This window comes from Stegastes partitus, unplaced genomic scaffold (assembly GCF_000690725.1).
Source record: "Stegastes partitus isolate 25-593 unplaced genomic scaffold, Stegastes_partitus-1.0.2 Scaffold22, whole genome shotgun sequence".
NCBI lineage: Eukaryota > Metazoa > Chordata > Actinopteri > Pomacentridae > Stegastes > Stegastes partitus.
Window position 1 is genome coordinate 1,352,779 of NW_007577753.1, and position 22,986 is coordinate 1,375,764.

Sequence of the window (22,986 nt, forward strand, 5' to 3'; positions counted from 1 at the left end):
AATTGTAGCAGAACTAATGAAAAACAATCAAACACCACGTGCAATTATCAGATAGGTTTCTAATTTCCATTAAAAAAAAATCTTAACCATGCTTGAAAACCGCTAAAGGACAGTTTTATACATTTCAACAGGCCGGCCGTCTTTATAAAACAGGAAGTACAGTACATTTTACTTCTTATTCATTTGGGTGCAAAATTCTAGTATTACAGGATCCAGTCCCCACTTCAAACTACAGACTGAACTTCCTTGTTTTTCATTAACCTGCCTCTACAGAAGCCAGGGTTAATAAGTTTGTTGTGGGATTTTCCCCTTTCAAGAGATCAGGACAATAATAGCGAAAATAGGAAAATAATGGCATCTTATATTACTACTTATCTTACTACTATTACTATTATTATTATTAATAATGTTGTGTTGGTGTTGTGTTGTTGTTGCAGAATAGGTACACACTGATACATTAAAAAAAATCAACATAATGCAGGAAATGCTCAAAAATGTATTCCTTTTGGGGATTTTTAACTTTCATTCATTTACTAGGCATTGTTGGGTGAAATAGCACGGTCATGTCTGCCTGGGAAAAAGCAAGAAATCAGTAAAAGACATTAAAGATGAATAAGAGAACTGCTATTGTCTCTGAATAGCATTTAGTTTGGATTTGTGTTTATTTGGGAATAAATGGGGCATTACTCACAGTCATTAATAAACACATTGTAATCTTATTAAAGACGCTTTAACTTTGCCCAATTTAGCATCTTTTAATAAACACTTAATTAACAAATGTTCATCAAAAACAAAAGATGGCGTCAACAATAGTTCATCACATGAAATTCAACATTCAACACACGAGACTTTCAGCTTACGTTAGCTAAGAGGGATCTAGCTAAACCTTAACATATGTTTTAAACATTTGGCAATTTAAACATCAACAAAACATGAACGCTCCTCATGTTGCATTCGAACAGCTTTTGTGCCCAGATTTTATAATCATCCAACAAAATAACAAACTGAAACAGACCTGATAAGTGAACGCAGTACAAGGTCATTCAGAGGAACAGACGGCTCTTATATTTGTCACACTTGAACACTGAAACCCCTGAAATGCGCAAGTGTTGAGGAGATGATGCAGAGCTGACCTCAGTCAAAGAGCTCGTCAAGGATGCTGGCTGAGGTGTGACGTGTGGAAGGCTGCAAATCAAAAACAGGGTAAAGAAAGTGTGCCAAGAATTGAGTCCTTAGTGTGTCTTTATGTTTTTGTAACAATATCTGTCAAGTAAAGAAAATGCATACAAACCCCAAGCGGTACTGGAATGGTGTGACATAAATTAGCTTGTAGAAGGCTCCACATACCACAAGTACTATGTTCTTTTTGGGCATTAATTTGACTGTAGCCAAATACTCAATTGTGAGTACAGTATATCTGATGCAAGTGAGTGTGTAAGTGGTTTTAAAAATGGGGGGATCAACACATTCCGGAGTGTTTTGTCTTTACCAGTGTATATGCTGAGTCAGAGTCACTTTCATAATCATCAATCTCAGGCTCCTCTCTTTCTGCGTTGTCCTCCTCCATCAGAGAAAGCCTAGGCAACACAAACACAAATCAATTCTTTAAGATTATCCCTGGCTGAAAATAGTGTTCATGAAATGAGACAAATACTGTTGTCACATTTTGTAATCAGTAAAAACATGTTGTGAAAAAGTTTGTCTTCTCTATTTACAAGCTGAGGTGGGAGTTCAGGTCTTGTGGCTCCAGAGTCGGGGCAGTGTGGGTGACGGAAGGCAGGCGTCGCTTGGTGGGGTTTACCTTTCGCATCTGTGGCCTGGTGAGGCACAGAGAGTAAAATATCCTCAACCTGTCTGTCCGTTTACTGTATCTGAGTTCACATATGAGGAAAACTGACTTTCCACAACTTTATTTTAACAACACAAAGCAAACCCTGGCAATTTTCAGCATTTGGCAGGTGCCTGGCAGTACTTTCCAAACCTCTGAAATAGAGATGTAAGATACTACAGATGTAGTGATGATAAAACCCAACTTACACTGAGGAGAACTCATCCTCTGATTCCATCTCGCGTATGCCAGTATCGATATCTGACTCTGGTGCTCTGGGGTTCCTGGAGACCAGTTGCTTGGCTGGCTGTCTCTGGACAGTGGAGGTGAGGGCCGGTGTGGGCAGGCTGCTGTGGATACTGCTGCTGTTCAGCCAGGAGCCTCTGGCAGTGCTGGACACTGAACCTGGAGGAGACAGGTGTTAATTTTCTGAGTTTTACAAAACACAGAGAAGAAACTGTCACAACAGCACTTTCTGCAGTTAGTCAACTAACAAAACTGACACTTTTGATGAATGATTAATCATTTCAAGCTCAATCATCAAGTCATTATTGCTATCATTATGCTATCACATATATACACTCCTGATCAAAATCTTAAAACCAGTTAAAAAAAACTGCATGAATTTGCATTTTGCACTGTTGGATCTTAGGAAGGTTCTAAGTAGAACTTCAAAATGCAAAAAGAAGAAATGGGAACAAGAGACCAAAAGTTGTGAGCAAGCAATTTATTGAAAACAACAATTTAACTCCAATAGGCTGTTCATCAGCTGATCAAAAGTTTAAGATCACAGCTCAAAAAAAAACCCAAAACTTCCTTAAAACAGAAATTAAAGTGTCAAAAACTGACTCAGTAATGAGTAGCTCCACCAATATTGTGGATCACTTCAAAAATTCATTTTGTGATGCAAGTGTTTCCAAAAGGCTAGTGGGAATGTTGCTCCAAGTGGTGAAGATGACTTTGTGAAGGGCATCCACTGTCTGGAACTGATGTCCATTTTTGTAAACTTCCCTTGCTATCCATCTCCAAATGTTCTCAATTGGATTAAGATCAGGGGAACATGCAGGATGGTCCAAAAGAGTGATGTTATTCTCTTGGAAAAGTCTTGGTCAGACGGGCATTGTGAATTGGAGCGTTGTCCTGCTGAAAAACCCAGTCATTACCACACAGCCGAGGGTCCTCAGTCATGAGGGATGCCCGCTGCAACATCTCCACATAGCCAGCTGCTGTTTGCCACCCCTGCACAACCTGGAGCTCCATTGTTCCACTGAAGGAAAAAGCACCCCAAATCATCATGGAGCCCCCTCCACTGTGCTGTGTAGAAAACAGGTGGCATCTCCTTGTCATGCCAGTAACGTTGGAAGCCATCAGGACCATCAAAGTCACATTTTTTCTCATCAGAGAATAAAACTTTTTTCCACTTTTGAATGCACCATGTTTGGTGCTCCCTTGCAAAGTCCAAACGGGCAGTTTTGTGGCACTGAAGAAGACGTGGCCTTTGAAGACGTTCTTGTTTTTGAAGCCCTTCCTTTGCAGATGTTTTCTGATGGTTATTGGGCTGCAGTCAGCACCAGTAATGGCCTTAATTTGGGACGAGGATCGTCCCGTGTCTTGACGGATAGCCATTCGGCTCCTCCGGCTCAGTGTTGGTGAGATTTTTTTGGGTCTCCCACTTGATTTTTTTGTTCTATTACCCTGAGGATCTTTTAAGAAATGCAAAATGACTGTCTCACTGCGTCCAACCTAAGCAGCGATGGCACGTTGTGAGAAGTCATGTTTATGCAGCTCAGCAATCCTACCATGTTCAAAGACGGTGAGTTTTTTTGCCTTTGCCATCAAGAGATCTTCACAGTGTGATGACTTGACAGGAAATGACATGGAATCCAAATTTTTGCACAGATTTTGACTTTTAAAGGGTGTGGTCTTAAACTTTTGATCAGCTGATGAACAGTCTATTTAAGTTAAATTGTTGTTTTCAATAAATTGCCTTCTCACAACTTTTGGTCTCTTGTTCCCATTTCTTCTTTTTGCATTTTGAAGTTCTACTTAGAACCTTCCTAAGATCCAACAGTGCAAAATGCAAATTCATGCAATTTTTAAAAACTGGTCTTAAGATGTTGATCAAGAGTGTATATATTGGCTGAAGCTTTAAAAATCTGCAGTTTTTTTTTTTATATGACTGCAAATTAAACATCTTTGTCTTGGGACTGTTCGTTGGACACAAAAGGGAACATGAGGACATCACCTTAAGCTTGGAGGAACACATGATATGAGCTTTCCTTTGTGATGTATGTGAAAAAATAGAAATAATCAATAATACAATTTCAAATTCTTCCCATTTCCAATAACACTTTGTTGACCCTCACCTCTAACTATGTCTAGGAATCAAAAACAGAATTTTGCAGCATATTTCCTTCATCATTTAAGCCGCACCTGTTGAGTATGACAGTTAAAGTGCACAGTGGATCCATAGAGTGTTTTGTGATATGTGTGTGTTACCCTGTGCAGTGGTCCTCTTCCGTTTGGCTACAGGAGAATGGTGTGAGGAGAAGGCATCAGTTCCCTCCTCCTGCTCTCTGGATTTGGAGGTGGAGTGAGTTGCCAAAGAACGCTGATACAGTCTGACTGAGGGCCAGGAGAGGGCAGCACTGGGACACTCTGACTTCAGAAAATCAGCTCTGGGAGCGGACGACAGAATGACAGGGGATGAGGACAAAGAGCAAGGGAACCTTTGTCTATATTTCATGTTCAGTTTTATTGACTTTGATCAACATTGGCTTTATGATGACTCAAATTCAAACAAGTACCAGGGTTACTACACCCACAAAGTGACGATAATCAATACATAAATACTAGCCACAGTTTAAAAACAAAAAAATTAGAATCCCAAATCCTTGATTTTACATCATTGTCAAAATACTTCTTCCATGAACTAAACAATATTTGACAGTTTAAATTATGATGTAATAATTATCCATACAGCGTAACTGAATGATAACAGAGTGACCCCCTGACACTGACATCACATTTAAAGAAGAGAAAGAGAAAATGTGATTCTTTTGTTGTGGCAACAGCATTTACTGTATGAATGAATGAGCAACTAAAAGCTTACTGTAGCATAAGAGTTCCAGTGTGGGAGTAAACATGTTTATGTGCATGCAGTGGAGTTTGTGTGTTCTTGTTTCTCACAGTTGGGTGCGGTCCGGTTGCAGCAACTTGAAACTGAACTCGCTGAGGATCTCTAAGAAGGCCACATTTGGATGCCGCTCCCCGTCCTCCTGTGAGTCTCGAAATGCGAAACATATACCGCCCCTGATAACACAACAGAAAAAAGCTTGAACATAAAACAATTATAAACAAAAAATGAACTGCAACAGTGCAGAAAATACTTAATGTTTAATTTGCACCGCTCAAGTGTGACATAAGACATCAGTGTTGGAGGTTGAGGTTACATTCACATTGTTTCTTTTACATTCACAGAGCTGCAGCTGCCAGTAAAAATGCAAATACAGCTGTTAGAAAGTAAAAAATAGAATCAAAACTGCATAAACTAGGTCATGACAGGAGTGGTCTACATGTGTTTGTCAAGAGCATCGTGTGTTACTGACTTGTGTAGGGCCAACAGTGGCTTGCGGACACGATGAAGATCAATGCCAAAGCTCATGGCAAGCCTTTTGGCCAAGTCTCTAATCTCAGAGAGATCCTGCCTGCTGCGGTTGTCTGTAAGCATCTCTGAAAACAGCTACACACACAGACATGACTTCACAGAACCATGTTGTGTAAAAGGCATGATATTCAAGCATTTCTAGAAATAGGGACAGTGTTAACTTGGTTAGTTATGGTTACAAATTACCTCTGAGCAATTCACGCATTGTTTGCACACACAAAAAACAACAGACCTGCCACATAAAACACAGAGATCAAGTGAATTTTGATTGTGTGTCAAAACAATATAAACAAGTGCTAGCTGCTGGACACTATCTAATGAAATTGACACTGTGAATAGATGCATTTCATGGGGCGAGTAACTCAGGATGTGAGTGCATCTCTATATATAACACATACGTGCACAGTCATGATAGCATATCCTACATGTGGACAGTTTCAGCAGGTAGTAAAAAACCAACTCTATAGAAAAGAATATGGAATGCCTTTTAGACACATCCACGTTGATCTGTCAGGTTGAAGCAGCTGGTATTTTTTTAGTGCAAAGATTGTTCACACATGGAAACAGTACTTAAACTGATTCTTCTTGTTGATTGTGATGATGTTTGGGGGATGCTAAAGTAACTGAAGAAACTACAAAAATTGCTGTTATTAAAAACCTCGCTGACCACAGCAAAATGACTTCACTATCAAGAGATATGGTACGGAGGACACAATGACTTAAAAAAAAGTATACAGCGATCAACCACAACATTAAAACCCAGGTGAACACAGGTGAAGTAAATGACATGCCCTGGGAATCATGTGGATGCAGCTTTCACATGTAGAAAATACATAAAGAACAAGCACACCCCCCCCCCCCCCCTCATGGTAACAGCACTATCCGACAGCAGTGGCCTCCCCCAGCAGGACAATGCACAAGTCACACTGCAAAAACTGCTCAGGAACAGCCTGAAGAACACAACAAAGAGTCCGAGGTGTTGACCTGGCCTCCCAGCTCTCCACACACCAAACCAATCGAGCACCTGTGGGATTCACTGGAACAAGCCCGTGGTTTTAAAGTTGGGGCCGATCGGTGTCATGTTAATGGTTCAAAGTATATTGAATTAGCCATTATTACTAAAACATTATGATTGTCAAGTTTCGCAGCTACAGGGAATGTCTAAGTGGTGTGTAAGTGGATTTATGGACGTCTGCTCACGATGAACATCAGCAGTCATAACAACCTTGCAAAGTGTAAGTCACACTGAATATGTGTATTGTGTGTGTGTGTTCAGATTTGACTCATTTATAACTCCTCATTGGGTGCTTTTCAAAGAGTTTTAAAGTACTTAACCTGCATGAGCTGTGTGTCACAGCTACTGCTGCTCCAGCGTCTGATTGGCACATTAATAACTGACTTCCTGTTGTTTGCAGAACACCAGTGTGCGCCTTTTATGCCACACAGAATCTCTGCCTGACCTCTCTCCTTCAGCACCCCCACTGCAACCCTCCCACACTGTGCCACTAAACAACACTCTACACTAAACAATACAAGCTGCCATAAAGAAATTATTACAGTGACATGTGAGTGCACACCTGCTGCAGACTCAGACAGACCGTCTTGGCGCTCTGTATGGGGTTGATGAGCTTGCTCTTGCTCACAGTCTCTTTAATGATGTCCCCAAAGTCTTTAAAGTACTGGAGGAAAAAAGCACACACACAAGAAAAAAAAAGTACTAATCTGTTTAATTAACAGCACTGGCTAAATGTCTGGAAATGTAAAAATAATCCACTCATTTTAGCCACTGTTCTGACTCATTCTCAGCTTTTCACTGATTCTACAAGGATTTTCTCACCCTCCTCCACTGTCTAACACACTGTCATCATTATTACTTTTGTATAAACTTGTTTCCCGTATTCCAAACCCAATTAATTTCTCTCTCAATTTAAAGATTGCTAAACTCACTATTAACACATTTTCCTATGTGTACACAATTGTCACATGCTGACAGTCAGAAATTATAAATTTCAATATGTTTAATGTATATATAATATACTGGGCTAATTAAAACTAAACCATCCTTCCACCTTGCTGTAGTGCTTGAAGACATCGGTGGCAGCAGTGAGGTCCAGCACCCTGTAGATGATCAGCTTACAGTAGCCAGCCAGCTGGTTGCGCTTCCTCTGTAGAAGACTTATCTCTGTCTCCTCCTCATTTTTGGCTACAGTGACCGAAGGACAGAAAATAATCAGATGGAGGAACAACAGGCCGATAGTTAGTTTGAAAAATGTCATGGCAAGGAGACATAATTTAGATGTTTATAAGGCACAAGCAAAACAGGGTATGTGATGAAAGATATACAGCTTCTGAGTAAACTGGTATTTCTCTTGGGAATTGGCAGAACATCATGAAATATGGAGGAAAAAAAAAAGATTAGTTACAGAAGAAAACCCTCAAAACAAGACATCAAAAACTATGTCCGCAGGCATAGAAGAGGGTAGAGTCCTCTGGGAGAGTTCTGGCAGTGCTACAACTGAGTAGTTTCCAAAACATTACACATCCACAAGAAAAACTAAATCCTCTCCATTATAATTCAGTGGTTATAAAAAAAAAAAGAAAGAAAGAAAGAAAGAAAAAAAAGAGGATGACATCTGTTAATGGTGATGTCACTTTGTCAACACGGCCTGAAACTGCTTCCAGAAAGCACCACAGTTCATGCAAACATTTAATTAAGAGTAGGTGTGACTTTTTTTCATTTGGTGTCAAAATACCATTGAGCTCGACATCTTCGGTGTCGGTGAAGACGTAGTCCAGAAGGAAAGCAGCCAACTCAGAGCGCAGAGAATCAGACGGCAGGTGGACCAGCGTTTGGAGGGCAGGTTCAGAGCGGACTGAACTCACACTGTAGAGCAGCAGCAAGTCACACAGCAGCACAAAAGCCTGTGAATGAAAGGACAAACAAGAACTTATTTTCTCCAAGTATTAAAATTCAGATCTACAACACTGGTATTAGGATGTCAAGACTGACTAATAGTTTATCAGCTTCACCTCAGAAGATTAGTGTGTAGAAAGTGTGTTTTGTGCCATGGGATCACAGAGATATTGCGGCATTGATCATTTCTGAAAGGTGTCAGACAAGCTGAGAAATCAATTCAAATTAAAAACAGTCTATTGTCTAAAAGTGGATTCACACTGTGCGACAATAAGACTGTATAATACTATTAAACGTCACGCTGTGCAAGGTGGCTCTAATACAATCTTAGCCTCAACCTGTGTCAAACTGTACGATGCCATGTGGAGGTATTTCAGATTGTGTGACGAAAAGCTGGTGAATGGAAGCACGAGAACGTAAATATGCAAACAGAAGCTCATGTCAGCATGTCCTGCTTTAAATTACAGCACCACACTGGTGTTCTTCTATTGACCAGCATATTCTACATTATTTCATGTTGTATTCTTTGGTGGTTTGTGGACATTGGACGCAGCAGCTGTCCCCCTGTGAGAATTTGGTCCTAAATTTCTTACGCTGTCTGAATTTTGCCACAGGCTCCCCGTGTTCCAGATCTTCTGTCTGTGAATGTTTCTCACAGCAGGATCTCAAGACCACCGTTTTGGATTGACGACAGAACATTTCAGCACATTTTCGTCGTGACTGCCAATTTGTTCCAACAGCGTAGAGTCGCCTCACCTCATCTCTAATCTCAGCTTGGTTCAGAGACAAACACGTCTGACAGACTCTGCAGAATGAACGCACATCCTTCTTCAGGCCTATCAGTTCCACCTGGGAGAGAAGGTGATAGAGGGACAAAAACAGAGGTACAGAAATAAATGATCATCTTATTACTGTGTATATCTGGGTGTGTGGGACAGCAACAAGGTACAAGGCAAGTTACCTTTACTCCCCTGAAAATATTCATATAAATTAAGCTCCCTACAAACACCAACAATAGCAAACCCAATTAAACACAACTTTCTTCAGTATTCATTAAAAGAATATACATTTATCTAAACTACAGGCGAAGTAAGAAAGAGCAGTTCCTCCATTGCTGTCAAGAGATGCCCTTTAATTTGAGTTATAAAGTTAAAGTTGCAGTCTTATGTTTCCTATAAATTCACTCTGTTTCTCTTTAAAGGGAACATGTTGTTGTCAAAGCAGATAGTGACGTACACAAAATGATCTGCAGGCGATAAGATTTGGCAGCATTTGTTTGCAATTAATGTCTTTAAATAGACATTGAAACATGGCCATTTGGGTGATGCAACAAAACATGAAAACAGACAAGGAATGAAAATAACTAAACACGAGGGAGGGATTTGTATGTGTTGTCTCTGGAACCCTGTTAAGGAAAACACAAAAATGGATGCATGACTAGTAATGACGCATGTGACCTGTATGCAGAGAAAGACAGAAAAAAACCAAAAAAAAAAAACAAAAACATGACAATGAGCTTCAAGAGCTTTTACAGAAACATGGCTCCATGACAGCATGCCAGACAGCCATACAGCTGAAGGAGATGACATCATTCTGGATGGACAGACAGACAGCTAGCTCTGAACTTTTCTAGAGCCGCTGCAGGAGCAGGACACTTAACATTGTCAGGGACGCCTCACACCCTCTCCATAAACTGAACTGCTGCCATCAGGCAAACGTTTCCGGAGCACTGAAGGAAGAACCTCCAGACTGATCAAGAGCTTCATTCCACAAGCTGTCAGAATGCTGAACTGCTGATCCAGATGTGCAAACACTTCTTTATTTAATTGCTTTTAGTATTTGGATCCTGAAGACACGCTCTCTCATCTTGTTTGTACTACTGTTGTATGTACAGCAAAATGACAATAAACTTGATTTGATTGATCGATTTGAAAAGAGGCAAGAAGGAAAGAGTGAATAAATATTTCACACAAGAATAAGACAACAAATACATAAAGACAAACAGCAGGGAAATGTGTGAACCAGAGAGAAATAAAAATCTGAGCATCACTGTGGGCTCAGATGAACTCTAACAGACTGCTGTGTTAATTGCCTGCTGTCTGCGCAGCTGGTGAATTGTATAACCACACAGACAAAAGAGCTCCACAAACACACAGGAAGGCCACCAACACGGTCACCATGGGTTGGCTGTGATGTGATACCCATTATGAAAGCACTAATCATGTAGATTGGCTTATCTCATGCAGGTCGGCTGACACTGTGGATCCAAGTTAGTGCATAAAAGACAGAGAAGGTCAAACTAGTTCAAAACTTCCAAAGACGCCCTCTGGTAAAACTCTGCCTTTTTAAAATCTCGTTAACATGCTGATATGGTGGTTTTTTTTAATATGCTAGAAGACGTGATCATGTGGTAGAAACAGTCAACAACATGGCTGAGCATTCCCACCTATCAAACGGCAGTGTACTGATGACAGCTTAAAAAACAGATTCAGACTTCTGAGGTTTCATACGTAGAAAACCTAAAGGACCAATGCTGTCAACCTGCATCGTGGGGCTTTCCAAATCATGGTTTTTCTTCAGAATCATGCTGAGAGGCGCTGAGTTGGGCGGGTTGGATGGAGATAAAAAAGGCGCCTATAGATGTTTCTATTTTAGAGGAAGCAACACTGTGGATTTACATCTAACCATTTTAAGGCATGAACAGATGATGTGACTGAAAAAACATTTAAATGTGTAACTTTGGTACACAGAGATTTAATTACAAGTTTCATCAAGGCCCGAGAGGGCCTTTAAGTAATGGAGAAAAAAAACAAAACAATGTTATAATGTGAAATAGGTACCTCAGCTGGCTTAGAGTTGACCACATTGACTTTGGCCCACATCAGGTGAAAGCCTGCACACTTCAGAGCTGAAACCATGAGCTGAAATTACACAAAGAGAAGTAAAAATGAATTTCTGTAGAGATTTTGGTATTATATGCAAAAAACTATTTTCCCTAACTTTTCCAACCAGATCCATACCTACAAAGACAAAAATACTGTTTTTTTCAGATGGCATAGTGAATGCATAGTCAACAAGTAGGCAAATTAGGACAGTTTGAACAAGCCTTGTTTGGTAGGTAATTATTATTTGCATCATTAATTTTTTTGCTTAACAATTCATCCTGTGGCTTTTTTGTATTATGATAAATCATACTGTAATATATTTTTTTAAACATTCCCCTCCTTTCTTATTATTTGACACCATAATAATCTAAATACAATCCTTAACACTGCTTCCAACATTAAACGTTGTTGTAAACCTCTTTGTCAAGCTCTGTCGACTCCATCCTGATCTTTAGCAGCTCGAGACAAGAGTCAAACAGCTTCAAGCCAGTCGGGTCCTTTGCACTGGAAAACAGACGCACACACACAACAACTCAGTCATACACATCTGTGTAAGAAGTGGCCCGTACCAATGTCATGTATATTATAAGAACCTACCTGCTTAAGACAGCAATCCTTTTCAAGGCAGTGGCTGCATTGTATGTGTCGTCATCATCAGCAGTACCCTAGGTAGACAATCACACACTAACACAAACTCCAGACACAAACATGCTTTCCAAACCCCAATTAAGGGGTTTTAATTTTTACAAACAGCAGGCCCACTAGAAACCTGTTGTGATTCATAATTACTTATAAGTGTTTAGAGTTTTCAAAATTGTTTTTGTGTTGTGAGGCATCAAGTTTTCTCATACTTGAATTAAGTACAGTTTGTATGCATGTCTAAAACTAGTAGCTCCACAAATTACCAAGTCATTAATGTGGTAAGTAGTTTGTTGAAGTCAAACTTCTACAGCTGTCACCATTTTATCATACACTATTATTATTATATCAGTTTGGTACACTGAGCTAAAATGACTGCAATTACTACGCAAATCCTGCAATAACTCTTCTCATGTTTTGTTTTACTGTTGAAGAAATATGTTGATTCAACTCTGTGTTGTTTAAGGCTGCTGTTTCAGTTGCTGTCAAACTGTATAGAGAACTGTTTGTTATTTCACCTACCATCATTGTCAAAGCACGATCTGGCTGCACTTGATTATCATTCTGCTATAGGGGAGTGAAATGCTCTGGCTTGTTTGCATTTCTTTAAACCAAGCTTAAGCTAAACAAAAGATGCAGAGAATATGTCCCCTTTAAATAGCGATGGGGGGAACTGCTTTAGTTTGCAAGTGAGCATCATCATTAAACTGCCTAATTCATTGAAAAACCTAGCAGAGCTGCCACTGCTGCGATCCCAATCCTCTGCAAAACTTAACATTTTCAACATCGTAGGTTGCTGCTCTGAGTTTGCTGCATTTGTTTCCTGTAGTGAAGGGGATTCTCAAAGGTGTAGCAAGCAGATAGCAGAAGCCCTTGAAATGTACATGTGTAGTTTACACCCGGTGACGATAAATGGGGAGGACAAAATAACAGAAACACCTGTTACACCCAGTTTAACAGAACCTACATGAAAGCAGAGATTATTACAGGACTGTTATATTAGACTTAGGCAATCTTAATAAACTAGCAAATGAGTAGGTGTTTTAATTTAGAACATGCCATATTTGCCAGTATGTAAACTTCACCAACACACTCTCTAACCTGCAGCAGGTCACTTAAGTAGCTGCTGAAACACTCAGTCAGGCCGTCCAGCAGCTGGCTGAATGCCAGGTGTGCACGGGAGGAGAAGGTGTAGCTCTCGGAGCAGAGAGTGTTCGCCAGGTGGGCACAAGCCTCCAACACAGTGACCTCTGTGTGCTTCTCCACAATGCCACATATCTGGGACAGCAGCAGGTCCAGATGCTGAAAGAAAGAGGGGTGAGTGAAGAAGACATAAAGGAGGTAAAAGAGAGGACAGAACAGAAACATGTGCAGTATTCCTGAGGTCAGTTTTGTGTAAGGGAACTGGTTTGCTCGCTCACTCAAGAACGCTGAATTGAACCGCTGAGCCAGGTTAGTCATTGTTCACCTTGGCTAGCACTTATTTATAAACATTCATTTGTCCATTTTTGTTCAGTTTATTTTTCTCTAAAGTTGTCAGCACAACCATTATCCCTTCCTGTGTCATGTTATATTACTACTTTATTAATCCTCAAACAACAGCAGCAGCGAAGCCCTAAAAGGACAGAAATCATTAAGTGTCTTTCCCTGAGAACCCACAGCCAAGTCCCTTCTCCCTAACCATTCTGTCCTTAATTTCCCTTTTTTAATATTCTAAGCTACCACTACAGGATTATGCCCACAACCTTAGAGCACACTGGACCGTGGCATCATTTCTGAGGAGATTTTTTATCTTTTCAGGGTAATTAATCATGTTGGTCCCTCCAGATTTCTGGCCCTCCTACCTTTTCCAGCCACTGAGCGCTACTGTACATCTCCAGCTCGAAGTAGAGGGGAGCTTTGAGAAGGAGGCTCACCTTGCCTGCATCTGCTGAGTACTGCAGCTCAGAAAAAAACATGTCAGCATTAAAAATGAAACATGGCAATAAAAAACACAGCATATGTGTACTTTTTAGAACCTTGGCTTTGTACCTTGGCCAGCAGCTGTGGCACTAAGGGGATGAAGTGTGCGGTGATGCGTCTTCTGTCTTGTTCCTGGATCTTCTTATCCTTCATACTCAGGATCTTCCCATATGGACATCCAGTAAGCAGTCACAGGCAAGCAGTTCAGCAGTGTACATAAGCAGACAAAAGAGTTCCGATACAAATGGATGAGAACCAAGACTGGTGACTTGTATCTCATATATTCATGTTTAGTGCCGCAAATGTGCATAGTGAAGTTTTAAAAATCAACTTTCTGCATCATGGGAAAATTTGAAACAAATAAAAATAAGAATTTATCTCGCCCTCAAGCTCCACTGTTCCATAAAACATAAACTACAGATGATTATGCATGCATTTGTCACCACCTTTTTGCCCTGAGTTCTCCCAACAGGTGGGGTTGCCTGTGCTGCCTGTTTGATGGCACACATCATCAGCTCTATGAGGGCCCCCTCCTCCTCATACATCAGACCTGACAGCACAAAGGCAGAGACAGCAGCAGACAGACAGTTGAGACGACACAAAGCAATAACACATAAAGAAAATCACCAGCTGAAAAAAAAACAAAAAACAGCACAAACCATTTACTTGGTATCTTTATTTGCAGCATTTTTTTTTTTTATAATAATGACTTAAATTAACGTAGTCCTCACCAGCCTCCTGTAGCAGAAATGCTGTCATAGTCTCCCAGTCTCTGAGCTCAGATCCCGCCACACCCCACAGACTGTCCACCAGGTACGCCCCATGCTCATGGAACTGTTGATGCAGTGTTTTAGATTTACTTCAGCAGTCGAACACCGTTGTCTTGTCTACTACAGTGACCATCGCTTATTTCACCTATAAAGCAGGGTCTATATTCAAAAAGGTTTACTGCTATGCCTTTTGGTTAATGTGGCTTTTTATAGGAAAGATTTGAACACTACTTCTAATCATGAAAACATAATGCAAAATAAATGATCTATGAGAAAAGATGAATTTACTTAGAGAGTAAATAGATGGACTGAAACAGAGAGGAGACACTGAAGGAAAGAAATACTACCTCACTCTGGATGTAGAAGGAGATGAGGATTTGCAAAAAGGCGGCATTGTTGCTTTTATCTTCCTCCTGGTTGTCACTGGCAGTCACATTTTTCAGCCTGGCACACATACATTAAAAACACAGAGAATAAAACACTGAGGTGATAGATTACAAAAAGAGGTGCATAACACACAATTTTATCTGCTTGTAAATGAAAAAGTAGTAGTAGTAGTTGTTGTTTTTCATCTGTGCTTTTGTGGGAACTATGATGTACCACATTATAAAGACTAGGAACACATTTTCATGACAGTGAGGATTCACTGCTCGGTTCTTGGTGGATAGACTATGTGGAAGTAAACATACAACAAATAGCAAGACAGCAGTGAAGTACATAATGAGTGACACCTCATAACCAGAGAGACAGCACTGTACAGTCGTCTGACAAGACGACTGTACAGTGCGAGAGCGAGAGCGTACTTGCTGTAGAGGAAGACGCCGGCTGCAGACGCCAGGGCTCGATGTGCAGCATAAACCAAAGGATAGATGTGGCCGCACTCCTCCTCAGTCAGACCGTCCTCTGTATTCCTGCATGTGTGCACACACACAAGCATTTACTGGTTTGTTTAGATATGCATTCTATTAAATTATGTATTTTTAAAACTGTATATTGGCTAGATGTCATATAGAATTATATTATTAACCAAAAATTTGAATCTCATCTTTCTTTTTGGCTATTAACAAAACCATCTAATTTACAGTCAGTGGTGTGAGATGTTGGCAAATGTAAGCTCACGACTCGTGCTATGAATCATCAGCAATCATGACAAAGAATGTTATCTCAGTTTCGAGGGACCATCACACTTCTATTCTTGAGAGGCTAGACTTGCGGATGAAGATATATGCAGTTCATGATTATTTTCGCTTTTCATTTCAGGGGAAAACTTCGTTTGGTTGACTGGGCGTGACTTCTTTTTTTTTTTTAGATAAGAATAGTTTTACTCTGGAGTTTTGAGGAGCTTCTCATTCAGTGTTAAACACTGCCCACATGAAGCGACATCTATCTATATCAAAGAACTGGGCAGCAGTTTAATGTAATTTGATTTTTATGCCAAAATAAAGCTCAAAACATTACACCTAGAAAAACATTAAAAATCTATCTTTTAGTAAAATGTGATATATTCGCTGGGTTTTGATCCTTTAAAATGAAATTCCTGTACTGCATGTTTCAGATAGTGGCACAAAGAAACCATTAGAGACAGAAAACCCCCTCACTGTTGGATCAGCAGACACAGATTGACCGCTTCCATTGCCACGTCTGGGTTCTTGTCCAGCACCATGCTGAGAATCCTTTCCTAAACACACACAGACACTCAGATAAACGGTGGCACACACACACAGACCAATGTACAATCACGCCAGCAAACAAACAGGCACAAAAAATATTACACTCAGACATGCAGAAATGCACCCACATCCACAGACATGCATTCATACACACGGGCCCACTGATTAGGCACTAAGCCACGGCATAAACGCCATTTATCTGCTGCAGCACATGTGGCTTAGGATGGTTTTTATGTGTTTGAGAAGAGCTTATTAACCATCAGTAATTGGCAGCAATTAATGCAGCCAGACACATGCCCAGACAAAGGATGAGAGCATGACAACAAACAGGAATGGTGAAAAAAAAAAATCAACTAAAAAGACAAGAAAATAGGAGGAGGGGGCACAAAATATTCAGGAGAGACAGGCAGGCAACAAAACAGAAACAATACAAAGGGCCCGAAACAAAAGATTAAAGACAGATGTTGAGACACGCAGACAGACACACAGACAGGGGGAAGAAGAGGGAGAAAGAGGCATTAAATGAGGCGTGAGTCCAATCCAGAGGGATGCCTCACTTTAAATCTGCTGGTGAAAAGCTCCAGGCGGCCAATGAATTCCTTCTCTTGGTACAGACCCTGCAGGGTACGCGCACACTGCAGACGCACCGGACTTTGCTGAGGGAGAAAAGAAAAAAAAAAAGTACAGTAACACACTTTCTATAACCTGCATACATACCAATGTCAGAGTCTGGACATTTTTCTTTGTGCAAGTGTGTGTATGTGATTCTTCCTGTGTCTGTCTGCAGATACTCTACAATGGTGTCTCTCGAGGAAAGATGTCAAAGCATGAATATAAAACAAAAAAGCTGCTTAAATTAGAAAGCACAATTCCCTGTACAATCCAGTGCTTGTCCTTGTTATCCCCAGTGTTGGCCTGCGGAGGGCTGCAGACACACATCTGCTACTTCTGTGGCACATGATGTTGCCCACATTGTAGCAATACATCAGTCTGTGTTGCATTTTCTGTTGTTTTGTCCAATGTTTGCGTGTTTACCTTGTCATGCAGGGTCCATCCCAGATACTTAAGACATCCATCATTTAAGAAGTCCTCAGGGTCTGTTTTCAGCCAAATGCCCAACTCCTCAATACAAGCTGCCCGGATCTCAGACAGACAGTCCCGGTATCGGTGCACAAACACACCACGGAAAGTGCCGTTCATCATGGAGGACAGTTCCTCTCTGTTCTCTTGTAACTACAACATACATATATAGAAAACAGATCAAGTCAAACACTCCCAAACAAGACTGTGTATAAAATAATTCACCCTAAGATTCTATCTCATGTCCAATTCTTTGATTACATTGAGGTCGAGAGGGCAACCATTATGAAAAGTGTTTTTTCACATTTCCCAGAGCTTGTGGCAACCAAGCACTTCACCATTTCTGCATCCTTAGAGGTGTGTCAGAAAAGATACATTTCAAATCAAAACTACAAGTTTTCCCCTTCTAAGTAATCCCCCTGGAGTCTAACACACTTTCCCAGCCTTCTCTGGCATGCCGCCATGCACTCCTGGAAGGATTCTTCCAGGATCCACTGCAGCTTCTTCATCACAGCCATCTTGATGTTGTCCACGTCTTCAAACCGGGTCCTCTTGATGACCCCCTTGAGCTTGGGGAAGAGGAAATAAAATCACACGGAGCCAGGTCGGGTGACAACGATGTTCTTCTCAGCCAGGAACTGTCGGATGCTCAGGGCGTTGTGAGCAGGCGCGTTGTCATGGTGAAGCAGCCACGACTTGTCCTGCCACAACTCTCACCTCTTCTCATGCACTGAAAGAAACAAACGCTGCAGGATCTCTGTAGACGTGCTGGTTGATGGTCTTAAGGGGAAAACTGGTAGTTTGTAGTTTGGGTTTGAAATATATCAGTGACACCAGTCCTGGAACTTTTCTGACACACCTCGTATCTGATCATTCACGTTATCCACATTCAGCAGTAAAGACAGAAGAGCAGGAGAAATAATGCAATCAGTGATTATTGATGCAATCTTAACATTGGGGCGTAGTATTAAGAGTGTGCTTAATGTTCAATTGTTGTCTCTGTATGTCTACATCTGACCATGCATGTGAGCAAGATAGGAAACTGTATCAAGCACATAATACTATCTGGCTGAACCTCCTCTACTCTTTCAACCAAGATGCCAAGTATAATATAATTTTTTGCCGGACTTCAGTCAATTTTTGGCATTCGACTGTTGGTCGCAGCTGAGTAACGGCTTCACAGTTGTGCCATTTTGGTTAGAACAAATGATTTATTTTTGCAGAAAGTTTAAACAAGACATACAGAACAAAGCAATTCTGATAAAGTATGATTCTGTTGGGGTTTTTTTCAGTTTCTGGCTCTGATAAATGGCGGAATTTGGGCTTTAAAAAAAACAACAAAAAACAGGAATTACCGTTTTAAACCCACTGGCAGGATTTGGGGTTCAGAGGGTTAAACTTAAAGAAAAAAAAAAAGTCTTAATTATGTGTGCATTTCAACTACATTGCTTTGAGCACTTCAAAGACTCTTGATGTGGGTGTCCTTTTTATCCTTTCCCCTTTAAGATGCTTCCTATAAAGCCGATGTGACTGCTTAAATGTCATGACCTACGTGTTTGTGAAAGTGGTTTTGTGTGTGTCTGCACTCGTGAGTGTGTTCGTATACGCCACCTCTCTGATGGTGGCCTGCAGGTCCTCCAGTCTGTCAGAGGCTCTGTCATGCGCCCTCTTGCTGTTCTCCACGTCGTATCGGCGCTGGGTGGTCTGCAGCTGAACAGACACTATCACAGCGACTTCCACCAACCCCGTCATCAGCTTCATGGCTAATAGAGAAAAACATGCAGATAGACTGAGCTAGGCAGCTCTAACTGTGTTATATATAACCAGGAGCGGATCTGACAGAGGAAGACAGGTGATTTCCCACTGTTTCTGAAAAAAAAAAACCCAAAAAACTATTCCTTTAAAAATTCAGTAAGTCCTTATCCTCTGGCATTTGGATAAATCTACCCCCAGTCTCCATCTTCAAACTAACAGTCTACTTTAATGTAGTAGGTTAAATACTGTGCTACTGACGTCTTCAACACATTAATGTCCAACAGTTACATTAAAAGCATTGTCCTGCCGAAGACTTCTGCACCTTTTAAATCTAAGTGTAAAAAGTATGTCTATGTCATATTATGAATATGTTTCTGACCTGCATTTTGTGGTTTAGTTGACTGAAAAGGAGAAATCCATGGTTTTAAAAGAAATCAACAAAAAGCAAGCTTTACAAGAGGAGTGCATTCTAAAGAACAAAAACTGCCACTAGCACCTAAGAGATGTCTACTGAATCGACTGCCTCAAAGAACAGCAGGAGGAAATATGGGCGTGAATTACACGTTTTCACCCCAACTAAAAACTGATTTCAGTGATTAGCAAATCAACCACAATAAACACAGTGAAAGTGTTTATGCACCTGTATTGCACTGATGCACCTACCTAGCAGAGTGCTGGTGTGTCTGAATGCTCGGACCTGGGAGTCTGACAGGCCGGTGAGCAGAGCCAGCAGGGAGGGGAAGAGATATTCGTCATAAATGAGGCTATTCTGACAGGAGCGCACCAGGACCCGAGCAAACTCACGCAGGCCGTCTTTTAAACGCCTCAGCTGGGGACCTGGAGTACATAGAGGGTAGTTCACAGAATCCTGGAGACAGACAGGAACAAGGAAACGACAGCAATGACAAAAACAAAACAAAACAAAGAAAACACGCTTACCATCATACACTGTGCATAATGTAGATATTTGAAGCCTGTGGTTTGTTCTGCTAATGACATTTACATCAGTGGAAAACCAAAGAGATTACCTCATTAATGTGCCCATTTATCAGCATTAGATTATAATTAGTGTGTTTCATCATGCTGCGCTCCATCCTTCAGATCATAATCTTTCAGGACATTTAGGTTATTTGAGTTTCTCCACTAATTCCAGCAGAATTATTTGTAATGGGAAGACTGACAAAGACTGTGAACGAGATTCAAGCTTGAATACCTGCAAGAACGACGTTTATTTTTATTATGCGTTTCAACAAATCAGCCTATGTCTGAACTACCGTTTTTCTCGTCTCACCTCATTGAACTCTTTGGTTAGTGTGCTGATAATTTCAGCATTCTGCATGCTGTCAAACATCTCTCGGCTAACCACACCTGGACACACAAGAAAAGCTCTACATCAGGAAATAAAGTGAAATATCCATCTGGCTCTCCTACTTAGGCTTTACACGGTATGATTTCTTCTCATTTTAATTCCACTCCCTCAAAATATTGATATTCTGTTGTCAATAGAGGATTAACACGGCACCTAGACACTTCATAGTTAGCATATAAGCAGATCAATACTGCTTATCATTTTCTGAGTGAAATTGGAAAGATAATCTCTACAACATTGACCCCCCCTACCCCCTACTGTCCATCTCCTTGCCTCCCTCTTAACCTCTGACCTTTGCATCCGCAGGACTGAACAATGAAGTTGATGAGCACCAGCAGTCCCGCCTCTCGGCTCTGCTTGTAGCTGTCCAGCCACTCGTCCACCACGGTCTTAGGATTGACAGTGAGAAAGCAGCCAATGAGAACACACACAGATCAAAGAGAAGATGGATATTATAAGAATATCATTTGAACAACATTACTGGTTTCAGCTTTTTATGTTTTTTTTGTACCATATGTAAGTGTGTTCATCCTATCTTTCTACTACCCGTATATTTTCAGGCCCCTTTAAGTTCCTGTTTAATTCACCAACTCCTTTGCATAATCATTTTTGGCAACCATGGCCCTATTACACATGCAAAGACACTCCTCCCGAGCATCTGTTCTGCTGTTAATAACAGTGTGATTTATGTAAAGTGTAAAGGAGTCAAATTTAACTGAAAACCAAGAAACCTTTGCAAAACAGAGTAACATTTCTTTGATCACAGTTTGTGCAGATTTGCTAAAAGTCTTGTACTAGGGTGTGCCTTCACCCAGAATGACCATCTGCATTGTTTCTGGTGCTCTATACTGTAGTGAAAGGCTCTTTATTATGGCGGACCACTTCTTTTTCTTTCTTTTGTTAGGGGGCATTTCTTTTGTATCCTTTATCCAGAAAAGACTGGCTAGAGGACAACAATACTTGGGATGGACGAGCGCTGTCAATCATTGACTACATCATCCAATGGAAACACTCCTTCCTCTTCGCGTATCAAAAGTGATCCTGTAGGTTTACATCACTCACCCACTGACAGCACATGATAACCTTTCTTATTGTCAGCTTGTTTCTCTTCTCATTACACATGCCTCCTTCAGCACCTCTCTTCCTTCACCTGTTTATCTCTATGTTACCTTCCCCTTTCTCTTTATGCTCCTGAGCTGAGTGTTTGCTCACCACCATGGCAGTCTTTCCAGAGCTGACAGCATCATAGATATCCTTTGCTGTGATACCCTGCTTCCCCTCATCCACGTTTCTCACAGGTCTAAGAGAGACCTGCCTGGATGTCCCCTGGGATGGTGGCTGCTGCTGCTGCTGCTGGGAGGGGTCAGGAGGAGGGGTGGGGATGGGGCTGTTAATGGTGCTGGACGTCACCCTCAATGCAGCATTACGCCTGGGTCTCTTGGGTGGCTTGAGATGAAAGAGATTTATTCAGGGATTTAGAGTGAATTAATGTGTAGTTTGATGTTTGATGATTAAAAAATCATGGAATTTCACTCAATACCTTAAAAATACCAGATCACAGCTCTGATCTACTCCCTGACTAAATGAATAGCATCGACATAAGAGTGAAATTATATAGTAAATTAAATAGAATAGGGGAATTACCACATGTCCGGGTACTGGCTTTTTTCTTCGCCTAGAGCCTTTTATTGTGGCCTCATAGTCACTGCCAGAGTCTGAGAAGTCATCCAGCTCCTCAGGACTAACAGAGGAAAACAACTTAATCAAGACAAATCTCAGCATCAGCAAATCAATATTACCAAGAGTAATAAGACTATAAAGGTGGACCAGTATCATGATCAAAATTTTGATGATCTGAGCACACATCTTACTAATACCTCAATGAATTGGTTAGTTAGGGAGAAGCACCCAGAATGTTTTACTGTGGAGCAAGGCTGAACAATTTGGGGAAAATATGTAACTGCAGTTTTTCTGACAGATATTGTGATCTGATTTGTAAAATAATTCAATTTAAACTTTGTAATACAGTTAAAATTTAATAAATGTTTCACTGACAATAAAATATGTTCTACAACTCTACATGCTCAGGTTCACTTTATGGAGGGAGGATTCAGAGCTAGCTAGCTCACAACGCCGTCACTCTGAAAACTCAACACTTAGATGGGCTTGGCTAACTTACCTGTCCAAAGGTGGGCTTCTACTTGACATTTTGGCTGGATGAAGGCACCACGGATCATAAGATGAGTCTGGATTGTTGGCTAACTGGTTGTTCTTAACACTTTTTTCAGTGGGGAGAGGAGCTGTGTAGGAAAGACAAAATTAAGCTAGCTACAAGGCTAGTTAACCTTGGCTAGCTAGCCCCTTAAGTAAACGCTATCACTAACTCTTAAGACTCACTGACTTATTTAAAAAGCATATTAACAGACTTGCAATGATAATTCCAAAAC

At 40.8% G+C, this 22,986-nt stretch overlaps 1 protein-coding gene across 1 annotated transcript; it reads right to left on the minus strand.

The window, feature by feature from the left end:
* Positions 1-1,134: 1,134 nt before the first annotated feature.
* stag3 (STAG3 cohesin complex component) lies at positions 1,135-22,747 on the minus strand. The gene is made up of 31 exons (XM_008295400.1): positions 22,719-22,747; positions 22,187-22,280; positions 21,752-21,985; positions 20,832-20,928; positions 20,462-20,538; positions 19,834-20,038; positions 19,027-19,178; positions 17,371-17,568; positions 16,893-16,991; positions 16,264-16,343; positions 15,469-15,576; positions 15,013-15,109; positions 14,627-14,729; positions 14,342-14,445; positions 13,965-14,057; positions 13,778-13,870; positions 13,035-13,235; positions 11,892-11,959; positions 11,711-11,798; positions 11,250-11,330; positions 9,166-9,258; positions 8,201-8,417; positions 7,565-7,698; positions 7,073-7,174; positions 5,437-5,570; positions 5,018-5,140; positions 4,328-4,506; positions 2,038-2,233; positions 1,716-1,817; positions 1,490-1,577; positions 1,135-1,185 (listed from the first exon to the last, which is right to left on the minus strand). The coding sequence occupies exons 1-31, from the start codon at positions 22,745-22,747 to the stop codon at positions 1,135-1,137; spliced, it is 3,720 nt and encodes a 1,239-aa protein (XP_008293622.1).
* Positions 22,748-22,986: the final 239 nt, after the last annotated feature.